The 13,968-nt window shown below is 39.1% G+C and overlaps 1 protein-coding gene across 1 annotated transcript; it reads left to right on the top strand.

The window, feature by feature from the left end:
• Positions 1 to 157: 157 nt before the first annotated feature.
• On the top strand, positions 158 to 12,029 carry aldh16a1 (aldehyde dehydrogenase 16 family, member A1). The gene is made up of 17 exons (XM_034711641.1): positions 158 to 520; positions 2,190 to 2,289; positions 2,412 to 2,538; positions 2,638 to 2,795; positions 2,894 to 2,971; positions 4,621 to 4,808; positions 4,894 to 5,052; positions 5,183 to 5,341; positions 5,560 to 5,716; positions 5,869 to 5,944; positions 6,213 to 6,318; positions 6,785 to 6,921; positions 7,078 to 7,248; positions 8,504 to 8,708; positions 8,843 to 9,028; positions 9,793 to 9,918; positions 10,080 to 12,029. Exons 1-17 carry the CDS (start codon positions 431 to 433, stop codon positions 10,248 to 10,250), a joined length of 2,394 nt encoding a protein of 797 aa, XP_034567532.1. The 5' UTR covers positions 158 to 430; the 3' UTR covers positions 10,251 to 12,029.
• Positions 12,030 to 13,968: the final 1,939 nt, after the last annotated feature.

The following is a 13,968-nucleotide window of genomic DNA, read 5'->3' as shown; positions in this document are numbered from 1 at the left end:
TATGGGTCAGTTGCTGTAGAATTAACAGTAATAATACGTTCGTTACATTTCACCAGGCGTAAGCGGACCAAATTGCCAAACACACCATAGTGTTACAATTAGTGGTAAATATTTGAAATTCCTGACAGCTTCTTTCAAATACCTTTAAAAATGTATGTTTTATTTTATAAAATAAAACAAGATAAGGAAGCTTTCAGAAACAACACCGGAAGTAAATGTGAACGATATATCTCACGTAGAAACTCTGCAGATTCATTAGTAGCACGTTGCGTTTGACGTGCAAAAGGACCTCACTCGCCTTCCTGTTTGAGCTTTGTCTTTTCTCTCTTGCAGGTACAAGCGTCTTGTAAAGTTTTTTTTTTACACCGAAAGCTACACAGAGAGGGCACACAGAACTGTGGAAACTGTTCCTCTCTGACTTGTTACTATTATGGCTGGTAGCACCAATAAGACTGTGCACGATATTTTTCAAAGCATGGAGTATGGACCAGCAGCAGCTTCCAGCACTGCCACTGCACAGGTGAAGTAATCGTAAGAATTCTTAGCGATGGCACAGATACAACTGCAATGGGTGACATTAACGTGGGCTGCTCGATGGCAAATTGTAGTTTTGTCTTTGTTTCCACTCACTAGGCTGAGCGTCTTCCTGTTGAATAATCTGACCCATGTGAAGTTCATTTACTGATAGTTAACTGTAGTCCACAAGGCAGGCATGTGACTTACACTGTAACGTTACAGTTAACTGAGTTATGAAATATCAAGACTGGAATCAGATGCTTTGACATATGCTTCCACTGTAGTGAAATCTTACCTGTTTGTGATCATTGATTGATTTCAAGTGTTGCCAATTCAGAGCGTTACTGTTTTAATCCCTGATGGAAACATGTATCAAATTTGGGATTTGGTTTTGATTATAATATCTATAAGATTGCTCTATATTTAACTTCAGCATTGTGTTATTGCTGTGGCTCAGGACTCAATTAAGGAAACTGCAGTAGTATACTACAAAGCAAAATAAGGGCAGATTTAGTTTGCTTTGTAGATTAAGTGTCTGATTTGGAAAGAAGACCAGCTTTGTACTTTGGTCTTCTTTCTGTGAATAGTTAACAGTTCACCAGGCACATTACCCTTTTTATCAGTCTTTGCCTGCAGAGGTGGTGTCTCCCTGGCCAACTAAAAGTGAGTATATATTTGGGTTTCTGTCAGGTACAGTGTCGGTGTCTGTGAAACCTTTTGGTAAGGAGTATAATATTTTAATGTTAGTGATAACAAGCTTGTTACAAAGCATAATGAAACTGGAAGCATGATGTGCATCTGTATTGTAAATTGTGAAGAATCATTCCTGTTGTGTAGTGGACAAAAATTCATGTAGGATAAGTTATTTGGCAATAACCCAGCAAATCAAAATATATAGATAAAAAATATATATTTATAGTGAATAATAATACTAATAATAATAATTAAAAAAAAAATAATAATAATAATAAAAACAACAACAGTTATAATAATAATACCATTTATTATTATTATTGTTATTGTTATTATTATTGTTTTTATTATTTAAAAGTTTTTTTTTTTCATTATTAAACCAAGGCAACTTGTGACAGTATCCCAAACAGCCTATGAAAAAAATAAGGGTGGATTATGAAATATAAAATATACACAATTAATGAAAACAAATCTTATTATTATTTTCTGATGTATTAAGTAATTAAAATAAGCTAACATTTTTCAACCGTCAATATGTTTGTGTTCCTCAAAAGGTCACTGGCCAAAAGTTGTATAACTTTCTACCTTGCAACTTTAAACTGTGACGTTGATAGTTGTGTTGTTGATGCATATTTGAAATTGTTATAAAATTATGATTGAACTATTTTTTTTAACCTAATTTATTATTTTGCTAGGATGTTTGGAACTGTCACGTAAAATATAATTATAATATGTACAATATGTATTAAATATTATAAATAAAGTCATTGTGGTTCTAGATTTAATGTCATGGAAAAAATGGAAATCTGGTCTTGTCAGCTGGTCTTTAAGACCCTCCAATAGGGAAGTCTAAACAAACATGCTTACCTGAGCTTCTTTAAATTACATTTGAGCAAATTTTAGATGTACATAGAGCTGTTTTTAATATCTGCTAACTGTCAGACTTCCTCTGTATTGACTGTTACTTCTGTCTTCCGTAGGCTTGGCTGGGTCACCATTCCCGTTCTCTGGGTCTGTTCATCGATGGCAAGTTCATCCGTCCAGCAGGCAGACAAAGTCGTGCTCTGACTGATTCTAAAGGTAAGAGCAGCTTGAATTTAAAGTGTGTGGATAACAAAACACAGATTATACTTCATTTTTTTCAGCTTCATCATCTTACAATAAAAGTGATGCATGCTTGTTATTCCTCTCCTCCTCTACAGGTGAGAATGTGTGCAGCACAGTGTGCACTGTGGACGATGATGTCTCCCAGTGTGCCTCCTCCTCTGTCAGCGGCTATGAGGCTTGGAGTGGACTGACCTGTTACGAGAGAGCCAAAGTGTTGCTCAAGTACGACTGATTCACTTTTACACATTTCAGGGTTTGCAGGTCCCTAGCAGCAGTCCTAATGTAAGCTACATATCTGTCTTTCCTGTGCTCTGTTCACAGGATGGTGAGCGTTCTAGGGCAGCACGGTCAGTGTGTGTCAGAGCTGTGTGAGGCGTGCGGCACCTCCTGCTCGACTGCCACCCTTGTCAGACTGCTGCAGTACTACAGCAGCTGGGCTCAGCTCAGAGACACCCTCATTCCCAGATGGACTCCACTCGGTGAGATAATGATTCGATAATCAAAGAAAAAGCAGTGTTTTAAAATTATTATTCAATAAACATGTTGTTTGAATTGATGTATTGTTCTTATTTCTCAGGTGTGGTGGCAGTAGTTGTCTCTGATGACTGCTCTCTTTATTCCCTGATGTTCAAAGTCATTCCAGCACTGGCCATGGGTAACTTGCACTCACACACAAATGCTTACAAACACTGTATCAATTAGATACATGTTTAAAGCCTCTGGGAACGTGACATGAAATATAGAGAAATTCATATAGAATAATACAATTCAATGTGTCATTAAGCTTCAACAAAGTGGTGCTGGTGGCCTAGCGGTCTAAGCCCCCCACATACAGAGGCTATAGTCCTTGTCGCAGAGGTCGCAGGTTCGATTCGAGCCTCGACCATTTGCTGCATGTCCTCCCCCACTCTCTACTCCCCACATGTCCTGTCTCTCTTCAGCTGTCCTATCCATAAGGGCAAAAATGCCCAAAAATATAACTTTGAAAAAAAAAAAAAAAGCTTCAACAAAAATCTTAACACATACAAATGTTAAAAGAAAATGTTGTGGCAGGAAATTTTAAGTTATGATCTGCATCCCTATATCAGATATCCTAATATATGATCAAAATCTGACATAGGGATGATTGCAGATTCTCGCCATATATGACTTGTGTCCAATCATTTCTTAACTCCACTTTGGGACCACTTTGATACCATCAGAATTTGGATACTCAGAGATACTAACAAATTGTCTCACCTCATACATATTTATTTCAAGAAAAGTTCTCAGGACTGTGTTGGCACGGCGGCTGACGGTTTGATTGACATATGACGGTCAAACAAAACCTTGATAACAGTCATGGAGCAACACAAAAAAGTTCTCTGTTAATTAGAATGCAAATTAAGGCTCATGAATCTTAACTTATCAGCATGGATGCAGCTGGTTACTCACTTTTAAATTAGTTATTAGAATGTTTAAACATCCCAAAAGTGCAAATAGTGATCTTAGCTTTCCAGTGCCCATGGTTGTGTCATCAGTTCCAGTGTTCTGTGCAACTAATGCATAAAAGGGCAAAGATATTCCTCTGAAATGGAAACAAGGGGCAACAGCAAAAGCTCAATTACAGTGGCTGAAATTTTTTCTTTTTTAAAGCTCCTATGAGGAGTTTTTAACTAGTTTGGAAAAAGACTGAAATTAATTCTGATACCTCTTCTACTGGAGGTTTAGATGAAGTGTACGACAGCATAGTTTGACAACAGAGATTTTTTTGTAACATTTTCTACAAGAAAAAAGAAATTTAGTGATACATTTGACTATTAAGTGAATAAGTATTTACACAGCTTTGTCTGCAGGATGCACCTAAATTTACACAAACACAAAGTTCCTTGAAGAGCTTTGATTTTGTTTGACAAATTATGGAAGAACTAGAGACTAACAGGGCAAGATATAACATAAATGTAACGGTGACAGACTGGCTCTGTGAAGCAGGCACTGAAGATCTGACTGGTTGCACATCAGGTCAGATTCCCTGCTACCCTTAAACAGAACAAGGGAGTTAGGATGTCAATTATTAAATTTAATTAATGACAAAGGAAAAGAATACAAAAAAACAAACAAAAATAAAATATATATGCAAACATATAGATGGTCTCAAAATAAGCATATCTAAAGGTGTAAATTAAAAAAAGGGATTGAAATTTGATTTAATTTAATAATTTGGGGTATCTAACTGTGATCAAATGAATTATTTTGTCCATTAATTGTATTCAAAAGTGTTGTCTGAGGTATTTTGGGTTGTAATTAAACCCTGTCTTCCTCCAGGAAACTCTGTCATCGTCGTCCCTGGTCAGAACACTGCTCCTCCAGTGCTGCTGCTCGCTCAGCTGTTAATGGGAGCAGGACTCCCAGCTGGAGCTCTGAATGTTTTAACAGGATGTGACGTATCCCTTGGCGCCAAAGTGGCCCAAAGCCCCAGCATCAGTCGCATCACCTACAGCGGCAACAAGCAGGTGTGTAAGAGAACTCTTACCCTCCACTCATACATTTTTCACAAAGATTTTTTATGTTGCTGTAATAGCTTGTGTTCTCTTTCAGGATGGGGTGATGCTGTGCAAGGGAACAGCTGGAATGGGTGTTCCTGTTTCCTTCTCCCCCTTTATCGGTGCTACATGTCCCTTCATCGTGTTTGAGTCGGCCGACATTGACAGTGCTGTGGATGGAGTGATTGAAACAGCCTTCAAGAAGAAAAGAGAGGTGATTTACACAGATTAATATCCTCCATAGAGGGATTGAGTGAGTGTCATGCAGTCCTGTCAGACCATCACATGTCTTTAAAAATCCTCTCTCCTCTCTCTCTCTCTCTTTCTGTCTCTGTCTCTCTCAGGTCAACTGGGTGTTGTGTGTGCAGGAGAGTGTGCTGGACAGTGTTATGGCCCGTCTCAAGCTGCGCATGGCAGGGATGAAGTGCGTGGGTTTGAACGGTGATGAAGAGAGGGAACAAGTGGAGGCTGTAGTACTGGAAGCTCAGCAGCAGGGGGCAACGGTTAGTCAGAAACCAAAAGAAAGCTATGTTGAGATGTGACTTAAAAAAAATTGTGCCACTCTGCTGTTATTTAATGCGTGTTTAGCTGCAACCTATTCACTATTTTTTGCTTAAAAAGTAAAAATTGTGCAAAGATTAGAAAGAGTTGCAAAATGTTGACCCATAACCTGCAGGTTCATCAAAGTAAAAGGGTTATTTTTCTTTGTTTCATCCCCCAGTTGATTCAGCCCTGCGCTGCTCCTCCATCAGGTGCTCAGTACCCTCCCACAGTGCTCTGTGGGGCAGCCCCCGCCTCTCCGTTTGTGGTCAATCCCTCCAACGGACCACTGCTGCCTCTCATGGCTTTTAGAAGTAATACAGAAGCAGTGACTCTGGGTAAGGAGGCCTCTGTGGATGTAGCTGTACAACATAATTAACTTATGTAATGACTTTTGTTGAGTTAGTTGGTGAACATAAACACACACTTCATATTTTGATGTGGCATTTTCACACAAGCAGTTGAACACTAACTGTTTTTTCTCACGCAGGAAATCACAGTCGTCATGGGAAGGCAGCTTCTATCTGGACCGAAGACCTCACACTGGCTCTGGAGACAGCTAAGAGGTACACACATTCACACACCTTAAACGCTCATTCATTTTTAATACTCTTAACTGAGGTTGTCTTTATAGGCACTACATAAAGCCTTTATATTTACAGTCATTCAAAGGATGCTGCAATTTATGAATGTCCATCGAGTATCTCACTGTTGTACTTTCATAAACCCTGGGACTTGTCGATAAAAGAAAAGCAGAGTCATAAATGTGAAAATGTCATCTGTGATCATTTGTTTTTACTCCTGACTTACGTTTTCTCCTCCCTCTCTCCTCAGTCTGTCAGTTGGCTCAGTTTGGGTGAATTCCCACTCTGTGTGCGACCCCTGTCTGCCTGTATCTGGTCACAAAGACAGCGGGACCTGCACTGATGGAGGACAGGAGGTATGTTCAGTTGTTTGTCAAACTAACAACACTTTGGCAGGAGACCTGAAACAGACAAAATCGTTTTATAAAATATTCTGTAACCCAAATATGCACTTAAAGATAAAGATAGATGCATGATGTCTGTCTGTCAACTCCCTAGTAGTGTAAGCTAGCAAACATGATTTATGTGTTAGCTGGTTGGCTAAAATACCTTGCTCTTGTTACTGGAGTCTTTCTAATTGTCAGTAGAAAGGGAATAACAGGATGATGTGTCAGTATTTGAACATGGCAGCAGTGACATATTATTCAAAGAGTTGCCCCTGCTTTCATTTTATTATGAAAGCTTAAGTTAGCAACTATTTTTGTGCTTGGCTTCCATATACACATGCCGCTATACTGCTAAACACAGCAGCCTTATAGTACATCCAACAACTACGCAGATGAGTCTTGTGCTATGTTTTAACCAACTCTCTGCGTTTGCCAGGGTCTGTACCAGTTTCTACACCCATCCTCTTCTTCCTCTCATCCTCTACCTCACTCATCTCCTGTCTCTATGGACTACTCAAAATTTGGAACAGCAGCATCCCCAGCTGTCCTTCCTGATGACACAGATCCTGCAACGTGGGTTTAAAGAATCTCCTTACTTTGTTACTTTTTTAACGCACAAGGCAATATAAGCACATATTTGATTTATTTTATGCATCTGAATAACAGCATCATACAAAGCAGGTTTAACAATGATAGTTTTGTCTCATGCATCAATATCTCTCCCCTCAGTGCTCCAAAGTGTTACCTGCAATTTGTCGGAGGTAAGGCATGTAAATCAGTGAATGGCAGTAGTGTGGCCGTTCAGTCACCAGGGAGCGGAAGCGTGTTGGCCTATTGTCCAGATGGAGGCCGAAAAGACGTCCGCAATGCTGTGGAGGCCGCTGTCAAAGTCCAGCCTGGGTGAGTGTTTTGCCACATAAACATACACAAAAACAAACACTTGCACTGTTTTCAGCTGTCTTAGCCCAGGGAAATAAAATACAGAGGTACTTTTTGTGTGCTAATAGCTAAAAACACTCAGTGGGCATATTGCAAGTCTGTAATTAAAAAAACTAACAAATATAGAGTATACAGTAAATGAATAAATTGCAGATGTAAGGACAGTAGCCTTGCTGCATAAAGTGGGATAATTGAATAAGTTGTGATGCAATGAAAAGATATATAGGTACATCTGAATAAAGAAAATATGTTGTGATATGTTGTGCAGCTTTATATTGTTTCAATTCTGGGAGAATCCTACATGGCATCACATGCATACAGATTGTAAAGCAGTTACTTGTTCAAAAAGAAAATGTATGGAGCACCTGCACTTTCACTGCTCTTGAGTTCTGGTACAGATTGTACAAAACAATTGCATTAAGCTGCTGTGGTCAGCAGTCTCTTGAAGCCAATGCTTTACTCAGCAGCTTTCCTCAATGAATATAATTACATGCTTCTACATCTCATTACTACATCTCTACACCTGTGCAAGACTTTGGTTGTTCTACCTCACAAATACTGCATTGTGTCTTGGTAATGGTATGAAACCTAAATAGTAGTTTTCTGAGAAACTGTAGTGATTTGAGCTTTGGTTCACATCCATCTATCCGTCCATTATCTATTCCGCTTATCCAGTTAGGGGTTGCAGGGGGCAAGAGCGAGAGGCAGGGTACACCCTGAACATATCACGAGGCAATCACAGGGCTTTTTGTAACCATGTGACCATAAATTGTCCTTGCAAAGGTTTATTGAACCCTACAGTTCCAATGGCCGTTCCCTACCAATCACAATCTTGAACCAACGGGCAGATTGCATCAAAAAAGAAGAATTAAAAGAAAGATGTAGATTTGAATTAAAGATAAAACTTCTACAGTTGAAATTTGGCCCTTATAAAAGACACCAATTAACTTTTACAATCTCAGTCCAGAACACAGCAAGTTATTTCACAACCTGATGTGGGTGTGTGTGTTTATTATCAGTCAAAGTTCAACTTAACCGTCAGAGCTTATAAAAGAAAAACACAGGGTATCTGAGTCATAAACATTAAATAAACATTGTGTTCATAAAGAGCACAAAGCTTATCCTGCTGATACAAACTCTTAAGGGTACAGTGCGCCATCATTGCAGTCACATTTTTACATATGAAGTATCCTTTAACATCCATTCCCTTTTCTAGATGGATGAAAAAGAGTCCATCTGCACGTGCTCAGTCGCTCTACTCTCTGGCTAAAGGCCTGGAAGCAAAGAGGCAGGACTTATATGCATCAATCAATGCCTCCACAACTCTCTCAATCAATGAGGTTGAGATAGAGGTGGAGCTAAGCATCAGCAGACTCAATGATTGGGCAGCGTACTGTGACAAAGTCCAAGGAGGTGCTTTGGTAAGGCTTGTTTTTATATATTGCAAATTAAATCAAATAAAAAACTTCTCCTGTTACCATAAATGGTAAATGATATTTGTCAGACAATCATTTGAATTTGCTGAAACTTACCCTGCATCTTCTTTTTTCCTCAGCCGATGCCTCAGTCTGGCTCTGCTCTCTCCTACGCTGACGCCCTAGGAGTCGTTGGGGTTGTTCTCCCTGACAAGAATCCCCTCCTGTCCTTGGTAACAGTTCTTGGGGCAACTGTCGCAACTGGCAATGCCATTATTTTGGTCCCCAGTCAGAGGTTCACGCTACCTGCTTTGGCATTCATTCAGGTCAGTTTTCAGATGTAAAGGGAAATGTAGAGCAAGTTAGCTAAGATGGCTTTGATTAGACAGGAAAGCTGGCGAAAATAGAAAGTGATCAAGTGCGAATGAAGCTTTATTTTACATGGAAATTAAGCATTTGACTTCTTTGCATCATTGGGATAATGTATGATTATGGTAATATATTACTGTCCTGACTTGTCTGAAACAATTAACATGCCAGCAACAAACAAATATGGACACTTTCATTGAAAACTGCAGTACTCGGAACAGATTTCTCTGCCAATTTCACCTACAGCATCATTACTTCACGACTTCTCGCGCATATGATATGATGGATGCTAATGTGAACAGATGTTAATTGGCTGAAAAAGAAGTTGACATCAGGATTAATAAAGCAGAAGAATACAGCAGGATAATGTTGGACATCGATTAAAAAGAAGTTATTGGTTCATTAACCACCTTCAACAGCTAAAACAATAATTCTAGCTAATTATACTGAGACGAGAAGAAAGATGGTTGATGGAGGCAGATGGCTGTCTAACATGGGTCTGGTTCAGCTCGAGGTTTCTGCCTGTTAGAAGCAATTTCTTTTTGATTGATTAAAGCGAAAGTTGAAAGTTACATTGTTGAAATATAAATTAGAAATACAACGGGGCCAAGAATAGAACCTTGGGCTGCGCCAGAGTCAAAGCGCTCCACCGAACATGTCACCAACCGGATTTTCATGTCCATAACCCCTCTCCCCTTCTCTTCCTCTGTCTCTTCCTCAGGTGCTCCAAGCTTCAGATCTGCCAGCAGGTTTGGTGAATGTCATCACTGGAAGTAGAGACCAACTGACGGCAGCTCTGGCCAATCACAGTGTCATCAAAGCCATCTGGTACTGGGGCAGCGCTGAGGTGAGGACTTAAAACAAATGACCCTTGTAACCTGAGAGCAAGATTCTTGAGAGCTTTGAATTTAAGAACGAAGCACCTGTTGTATAAAAACAAGCAGGGCTCTTATTACCCAGACCAACCACTCATTATCTTCCATCCTGCTCTTTTGTTTTCGACTGCAGGGCTGTCAGTACCTTCAGCACACCTGCACCAGCCCCCTGAAAACCTTGCACCTGTTCTGCCAAAACAACAATGGGGAAGAAGGAGGAAAGGACTGGAGTCACTCTGCAGTCCTGGAAGAGATGTGGAGAAATGCTGTCCAGTGGAAAAGTGTCTGGATTCCTACAGCATAAGAACACAAAGGGAGACGAAATTAGGAATGAATATCAACAAAGACAGCTGTATCATCAGCCTTTATAGTTACACTGTGACCTGTACGATACAGATTTAACAGGAAGGATCAACTAAAAACAAGATGTTGGTAGAATTACCTCAAAACTAACACAACCCCACCCTCCCTAATTACTGCTACACCTTTCAAGCTTACTGTTGCATAGGCAGATTACAAAGCAATGCTTCTACTCTGATAACACCCTGTACCTGCTTTCATTCAGCAAAGAAATTGTACAGTGTAGAGGTGCTAGTTGTTCACTTTGCATTTGTAAGGCATGGTTACTTCTTTTTAAAAATGCATGATTTTGTTAACTCCACATGCTAACTATTGGCAAAACTCACCAAGTGGTCATGGTTGTTAGGTTAAGAGTGGAAAATTATATTTTTGCACCAGAAATCAACCATCTATGCAACCTTATGTATTAGGTACTTTGACAAAGGCTAGCAGAAAAAAACACTACTTGACTTCTACAAAAGCAAAGAAAAACAAGTTAGCATAAAAGCTACAGCTGAGGAAGTGTAATTATTGAAATACCCAGTACAGTCATACATTTTTGATAGTGTCCAAAGGGCCTCATCAGCCTAAAGTTCTACTCAGAGCATAGCATCCAATCTTAAAATCAAGTAGGAATATAAAGGAGTCCTTCTTCCTTTGTATTTGAACTTAAGCTCAACATAATAAAACATAACAAAGGATTAAAATGCTCCTAGAAACCTGATGGGAATCCTGCCAAACAAAAGTAAATACCACCGTCGTTTTTTATTATGATAACATCGACCAGTTTTGGTTAGGAGTCCACTTGTAAGACACCAGGGAGGGGATTAGCATGTTGTGGGCTAGTGAGCAAATTGGTACAGTATGAGATTTGACAGATTAAAAATTGTGGTGATGGTTCAATTTTGGTTGAGTTGTGTAAAAAAATAAAAAAAAGTAAAAAGCACTTAATATAGAAAGATATGAGATTTGACAGGTTTTTCATGAAACATAATACTTCTTTTGTTAAGGGTTTTCTGCTTGCAGCATTGCTGATGTATGAATGTTGTATGAATAATGGGACTAGTACTGAAATGGTTGACATCCACAAGGAGGAAGTCTTAAAAGAAGATTTCTTCATTCCAATGAAGACGGTCAGTGGAGGATATTCCTCTCAGTGCCACATCCACCTGATATTTGCTATCACTCTGCTGTTTATGCAATCACAAACACATGACCGGATGACTTTCTACCTCTATCTTTAGCAGTCAACTACATTTTATACAGTTGTTACACCTCTGTTGTTTTGCAGTTAGCAGAGCCCTGGATCAAAAAGCACTTAGAGTCCTCTTGATACTTGGAAGTATGGGACACGGTATTATATTTAAATGTCTCAGTTAAAACAGATGTGGTATTATTTCCCCCACAAATGTATCTCTTTTATCAGTCAACTTGAAAATGCACCTGCCTTAGAGTTCTGTCAATAACTCAGCAAAAGTCTATCCATCATGTTAACTTAATCTGAACACACAAAAATATTATTCTGTACTGTGTGTCATTATAACTGTATAGTAATACTATAGTTTTTAGCCATTGAAGTGCTCTTGCAGCAAACATTCCCTATAAAAATGTAGTCTGTTTCCATATCCAGGTTTATGTTGAAAAAGATGTGTAACAGATCTGTCCTTGTGTTTGAAGAAAAAGACACCATGGGTCTTCACTGTCAAAAATGCCATCAATAAAATAACACAGCTTAATGAGTTTATTACTAGTTGTTATTTTTTGACAGAATTGCATCATTATGGTTCACTAGCTCATCTGTTTGATTTTTGTTAGCACAAACACTCTGTTTCAAGCTGAAATACGCTCAAAATTAGAAATATATTAAAAGTAAATTTAAAATGAGCATTTAAAGCAACCTAAAATAAGCTTAGATAGGAAGGCAGTGGCAAATAAAAAAAAGTCTTAGTCTTTGATTTAAAAGAGGTGAGAGTTGGAGCGGACCTACAGCTTTCAGGGAGTGTGTTCCAGATATGTGGTGCATAATGACTAAACGCTGCTTCACAATGTTTCGTTCTGACTCTAGGGACTGAAAGCAGACCAGTACCTGAGGACCTCAGAGGTCGAGGTGGTTCATAAAGTAGCAGCAGATCAGCAATGTATTTTGGGCCTAAACCATTCAGTGATTTATAAACCATCAGCAGGATTTTAAAGTATATTCTCTGACAGACAGGAAGCCAGTGTAGAGATCTAAGAACTGGAGTGATGTGGTCTGCTTTTTTGGTCCTTGTTAGGACTCAAGCAGCAGCATTCTGTATGAGCTGCAGTTGTCTGGTGGACTTTTTAGGGAGTCCTGCGAAGACACCGTTACAGTAGTCTAGTCTGCTAAAGATAAATGCATGGACAAGTTTTTCTGCATCCTGCTGAGACATAAGTCCTTTAATCCTTGATATATTCTTAAGGTGATGGTAGGCTGACTTTGTAATTGTCTTAATGTGGCAGCTGAAATTAAGTTCTGAGTCAATGACTACATCAAGGTTTCTGGTTTGAGCATTTCATCTTTGCAGATTGGAGCTGAGCAGTAACCTTCAACCTTTCTTCCTTGGCTCCAAAAGGCTAGCTAGAATCAAAGAATCAAATCAAAGAAAAATCATGCTAAGGTTGTACATTTAGATTCTAAAACCTAGCAACTTAGGTTAGGAAGGAATTTTTTGTCCAATAAAGCGCTATAAGCACAAACATACAGTTTATGGGCTTTCTTCAGTGCATTTCAGCTGGGTTATCTTGTAACTGTTACCCAGCTGGAACATGGAAGTGGACATAATTGAGGGAGTGACACATTGTGGTTAAGACATTCACGTCAGTTCACTGGTTCCATGTTTTACTCCTTGTTCCCTTTTTATTTTCCAAACTGGTTCTAGCCGGTGGAGCATGAACTCACACATCCAGTGAGACATATCTCTCAACACCAGACTCCTCCCTTTCACTGCCACAGTGACCAAAACAATCCTAAGTTAACCAGGAAGTATAGCTTTGAGACTGAGGTATGCTGAGTCACAACAATGACTCGGCACAATCCTCAGTTGAACTTGATGCTACTTTTGTACAAGATTGAGCAATTGTGTTACATGACACAGCACAAAAAAGGGAGCCTTACATCTTAATTGCTAAGTCACGTTGTAGCAGGCATGACATTGTGGCACTTAGTGCTTGTCTTCAGTCAGTTTTATTGGGTTGTTTTCTGGAACAGTCAAAGAACGACATGATATGTTGCTGTTCATTATATGCAAGAACAAAGTCTGCAAACTACTGACGCTGGATCAGTTAACCCCAAAGTGTCTTTCTATCTAAGGCTTATCCTTTCTTACATTTGACTGTTGTCTTACCATTTCACAAAGTACCTACAACAAGTTTTTAGAGCAAAGCCTTCTTGAAATACTTAGTACTTACCTTTACAAAGTCTTGGTGTGTTGGAAAAAGGCCAACATTTAGCAGATTAGCTAATTCTAGCTTGTTTAGATTGCCATAAGTAGTGATCAAGACAGACTAAACTGAATTGATGAAAACAATGAACAACACAGGATCACAGATTTGATAGGAAGTCTCTTCACTAAACTTGTATTTGTTTTATTATTAAGCAGTTTAATATCCAAACATTAGCCATGTTTGACAAACACAATGATGATTTTTCCATATGGCTACCA

Source organism: Notolabrus celidotus, chromosome 20 (genome assembly GCF_009762535.1).
Source record: "Notolabrus celidotus isolate fNotCel1 chromosome 20, fNotCel1.pri, whole genome shotgun sequence".
NCBI classification, from domain to species: Eukaryota; Metazoa; Chordata; class Actinopteri; order Labriformes; family Labridae; genus Notolabrus; species Notolabrus celidotus.
This window is presented reverse-complemented; position numbering and strand designations above follow the sequence as displayed.